Source organism: Meleagris gallopavo, chromosome Z (assembly GCF_000146605.3).
Source record: "Meleagris gallopavo isolate NT-WF06-2002-E0010 breed Aviagen turkey brand Nicholas breeding stock chromosome Z, Turkey_5.1, whole genome shotgun sequence".
Taxonomy (NCBI): Eukaryota; Metazoa; Chordata; class Aves; order Galliformes; family Phasianidae; genus Meleagris; species Meleagris gallopavo.
Window position 1 is genome coordinate 54,690,851 of NC_015041.2, and position 5,096 is coordinate 54,695,946.

A 5,096-nucleotide genomic window follows, 5' to 3' on the forward strand; every position below is an offset into this window, starting at 1 on the left:
GGATTAGGTATATCCATGTAACTATCTGTGATGAGAATTTGTATAGAGTAGTCATTCCTGGATGAGATTCTGGCTCCTCTGAAGTCAGCAAAAAATTATTGATTCACAAGTTCAATTCAAATATCCCCGACCTTCTGCTATGGTACAAGGTAGATGCTGCCAGGCTGTGGAACTGGCCTAGTCTCTTCTATGGGACATAAACAGAAGACCTAGGCACTCAGCGAGCACCTGTTCAAGTCAGGCATTATTATTTCAAATTGAGCAATGTTTCCAGAGCAGCGCTCTAGCTTTTTGCTATGATGGAGTTTTCCACCATTAGAAGATAGGAATACAAGGGAGCATGCAACAAAAATGATTAGTGGTACACATATTTAAAAATCCAAACAAGTTTCTCTGGCTCAACCATTCAGTAGTCAATTAGCAAGTAATACTAGAAAGATTCAGGAAGAAACAGAATAGGGAAAGTAAAAAGACTAAGGCCAGAATCACTGAAAAAAACAGTATGAGGAAAAAAAAATTCAAGAGGGAAGTTGAATGAATTTAGATTATAAGCAAATGCATTCCAGTAACAGCAGAAGAGCAAATGCAATCTGTAAATCTAGCTCTAAATTTAGTATATACTGATATTGATAGGAGCCATGTATCTCTGGATGGCCACCAGTACCTCCTACACAAGTGGGCAGATTTAAAAACCTAGAAAGTTCTATTAAATTTTCTTAATAAAGGGACAATGTGAGCATAATTTTATCAAATGACAATTTATTGGATGAGAGCATATTACTAATATGCTACATTTAGTAAGCTAGCTTATTTGAAAAAGGGAAGAGGTAGTTTATATCAGTACAGAAGGCTAGAAATAGGTAAAAGTAGGCGACAGCCACCAGCACAGTGGAAGCTCAGACTGTTACCACAGAGTATTCCTTACATAAATTAAGTAAAATGGAAGAAAATCTATGTTTATGGCTACTGTGATTCATACTGGTAATTTTTATAAGCTGGTAGCAGGGATGGAAGCAGAATCATGATTTCTAAGCTTATTAACTAGTAGCCCCAGGGCCTTTTTTTTCCTAAATGATTATGATCCATAATGTAACACCGCTATGAAAAAAATACCATCACAGTTTTGAAATCCATCATGAGACTCTAAAGTTTCATCTAAAATAACTGTTTAACCACCCTGATAAAAAATTTAGAAAAAGTACAGAGAAAGTGAAAAAAGAAGACCTAAAATTAAACAGATTAAATGCACTGGCTTGCACAGCTCATGAGATAAAATTTCACAGAATATGCTCACTCTCTTCAAATACATCAAGGACCTGGGAGTTAAGAGGGAAAAGACAATGCAAGTTACTTTTGAGCAGACTTGATGAGACAGGAGTATGTAAACATACTCTTTAAGTTGTCTCTCTTAGCAATAAAAATACATGGTTCTGTAACAAGCTTCTATTAGGCTTGCCTTGTACAAGAACATTTTCACTATGGAAACTGCTGTTAAGTACATTCAGCTTGCTGATCTGCAACAGGAGGCAACACTTTGTAAACTAGAAGCTTCCATTTTGATTTTTGCATAATAAGATCCATCCAGGTTTCCTTCAACATCTACTAAAAGAAGTCCCAGCACCATGACCAAGACACAGCCACCTTTATATTCCCAGTGTCACATCATTACATTCCCACCATAAATACACATTCTTCTAAATGTAATGGCACGCTTAGCAAGGAACAAACTGTGCATATATACATATCACCATGATAAATTTTTACCAACTGAATCCTTCACAGCTTGCATCTTTCCTCAGAATCTTTTCTTCAGTCACTTCTCTCCCAACTTTTTATTTATTTAAATCATCATGTTGCAGAAAGGTTCCTTTTAACTTTTCTGACAGATTTGGCAAAACAGACTACTATTTTCTACTTTTCCCAGCTCAGTCTCTTCAAATGCCAGTGAGTAGCATTTTAAAGGCACCAGTAGGAACAAGAATGTACTACCCAAATATTAGTTACAACTAATGTTTTATTGCTCACATATACTTTTCTGCTTATGGTATTTGATGAAACTAGTATTAGTACAGATTTGAGCAAAGCAGCCACTCAGTTCAGTGACTGACAGATATTGCAACCTAAATCATATACTGTACTACAAGCAGAAGGGTTTTAGAGAGAGGAAAACAGAAAACTTCACTCGAGGAAAGCAACTCATAATACTTAAAAGCATTATTTACAGAAGTAACCATTACTGGGTTATGCTAGTACCTTTCAGACACTGTATTTAACCAATGAAGTAGTCACAAGAAAAGTGTGCAGGAGAATGACTTCCTTCCCATGCTGACAGAACTGGTAGTTTACACATCATCCTCCTCCCTGCTGCAAGTAGTTTCTTAATCTTGCTCATCAGCACTTAAGATTGTTTTGGTTACAGAAGCCCGATGTTAGGCATGATCTTGCACACTGAGAATACAACTGCAATCTTGCAGTTATCAATTCTTTCCAACACCTACCAATTTGAAGTACTATAAAGTTTTGATAAGCTATATGATTTGCTATATGATTTTTATAATTAATGCATTTTCTAGTCAGTGTTGTAGTTACTGCTACTAAACTTGTCATGGCTACATCACCTGAGCCTAAAGACAAATGAAATGCACTTATGTTCCTGCTCAAGGTAGAATGAGTGAGTATAGAAGCAAAGACGAATAAATATTCTTGTCAGCCTGAAATACTGAAAATAGAAATTCCGCAGTATGGATTACAGTGATAAGTATACTTGCTGTCAGCCTTAATGGCAATGATCTATCCAGGTCATTATTTTCAGTGTAGTTTGAACACTATCAAAGATCACATAGCTTTAGCAAAGTTACTAAGTTACTGTATATGCAGTCAACTACAATTTTTAAGCCCAAATTCAATTTTGAGACTGGATTTTTTCATCTCCCTAATTTAAGAACTAATTTAAGAACTAAAAAATTAGCATTTAACTTAATGTTAATATACTGCAAGTTGAAAGGTTTCTCAGTACAGACCAGTTTTAAAAATCACTTCAGCAGTTTCACAAAATACACCATCCAGGAATTTCAGATTTAAGTTTTATTTAGACATATCCAGCATGGTACACAACTGCAGATATTTTTTCCACTTAAGCTGCTGTATAGAAGACTTCAACTCTGCAAGAAAACGTAGAAGAATTAACAAGTTTAAGAACTCTGTATTACCTTTGCATCTAGTAAAGTACCTTTGCACCTATAAAAGTATAATTTAACTTTGACAAAACCATAAGACTGGCAAAAGAATTACACAGGTGATATGAATGACTTTGCAATTTATTCCAACTGAGATTTCACTGATAATTATTTCTTTCCAAAAACTAGCTCAGTCAACCCAGCTCCTCAAAAAAAGAAAACTACACATTTATCAGATTAGAAATGCCTGGTGCTATTAATTCTGTAAAGTGGAATAAGTTTAAAATAAACTACAACAGCCCTCCACTTTAAAGTGGCATGCTTTCAGAATGGAAACAATGGCTAAAGCTTGTTTGGTCTATCAGTATCACTAGCAAGCACCAGTTACCATAGCATCTGATGTTAAGTCCCTTATTTTAAGTGTACTTTCGCACCATGCTGATGTTGTGATTGTTCTGAAATGGCTGAATTGAAGCTGAAGATTTTGTTTTCTGCTGAGTTTTATCTGGCACATCAGAAAGCGTTTACAGTATCACAGATTCTCATACTGTTTCATTCACATCATATATGCCAGATATCTCTATATATTATGTGAGGTACAGCTTTGTTTTCTCAAAGATGGCTATTTATTTTACAGTTACTGTCCAAATCAGTTGGACTCCACTACCCGTTAGCCCAGTTGCAGGCTATAAAGGCTATAATCAGGGAGGTTGACATTTGGGGATTCAAGGTTCACATATCAATGACTTCAGTACTCCAGTAAAGCAAACTGAAGCCCATGCATCATTTGAGTTGGAAATGCAAACCACAAACTGATATAAGTAAGAAGTCTGGGAGATGCTGTAAATAAGGTTAGGCTCTTCAATCCTCAGATTAGTTCAGTTTTTACTATGTTAGAACATCAAAATCATTTACCCAGTAAGTGTAAATACAGTTTTTCCCCTTCATTTCTTAAGAAGCTGATGTCTGACAATAAAGAAAGGGGCAGCAAATCCACTTCCAAAGAATGCACACATCATTGCCAGTAACCGCCACTTGTTGTCCACAGAAAATGGAAGATTCTAGAAAAGAAAGATAAATGTTTGTTCTGCAATCAATATAATACATCTTAATTACTTTCTCAGTTGCATGACAATAGTAAGAGGCCCAGAGCACTAACACAAGGACTATAACTGATAATAAAAATTAATCCCCCAACCATTACCCCCTTCTTTTCATGCTTAAATACCCAGTCAGTCATTACAGTAGCTTGGATATGACCTCTAGAAGTTGTTTTGTCCAAAACCCTTCCAATTCATACATAGGCCAAAGAAGACTGGCCTGCACAAAACCTTGACCAATCAACTGTAGATGTCCTAAAGTCCACTGCTTACTATACAGGCCCCACAGCATCTCCATGCAACCTGTTCCAATAGTTAACCACCTTTGTAGGAGAGACTGTATTTCTCAAGGTAAGTACAAATCTAGTTTTTTAGATACAGAATTCAAGAGAACCCTTGGAGCATAATAGCACATCAGAAAGCGTTTACAGCGTCATCGTTTTTACTCATACTGCAAAGCTCATCATCTGTACCATAGAAGGCTACAGGGAAGGACACTGAAGTCACTGGCAGCAGCCTGCTTTGCTGCAGTCATTAACAGCAGTACAATGAAACTACACAGCTCATTGCTAACTAGAGAACAGGCGATGGGACAACTACGACCTAGCTATTCAAGGCCTGCAATTCCAATTACATACAAAACTCTGCAGAGGGTGACGATGGGACACACTCACCTTGAGCAAGTCCGCTGCAGGCCGGGCCTGCCACCTCATCCCACGCTTACTTATCGCCATGCCAGGCCTGCACCGTGCCCTACGCAGCACTCAGGACACCTGACGAGGCTAAGACACTCCCCGCTCCCTCAGGGAGAGGCTGCGGC

The 5,096-nt window shown here is 37.3% G+C and overlaps 1 protein-coding gene and 2 non-coding genes across 3 annotated transcripts; all 3 read right to left on the reverse strand.

Moving 5' to 3' along the window:
* Positions 1–3,066: 3,066 nt before the first annotated feature.
* LOC723978 (cytochrome c oxidase subunit VIIc precursor) lies at positions 3,067–4,237 on the reverse strand (the record flags this gene model as incomplete). Its single annotated transcript, XM_010726077.2, is given in 2 exon segments — positions 3,067–3,161; positions 4,092–4,237. A coding segment is annotated over 1 exon segment (117 nt), but the record flags the coding sequence as incomplete, so codon positions are not given.
* Positions 3,686–3,747, reverse strand: LOC116217570. The gene has a single exon (XR_004162264.1). It is a non-coding gene; the product is annotated as a small nucleolar RNA Z39 (small nucleolar RNA).
* Positions 4,238–4,686: 449 nt separating the features above from the next.
* Positions 4,687–4,749, reverse strand: LOC116217572. The gene has a single exon (XR_004162265.1). It is a non-coding gene; the product is annotated as a small nucleolar RNA Z39 (small nucleolar RNA).
* Between the last annotated feature and the right edge of the window lie 347 nt (positions 4,750–5,096).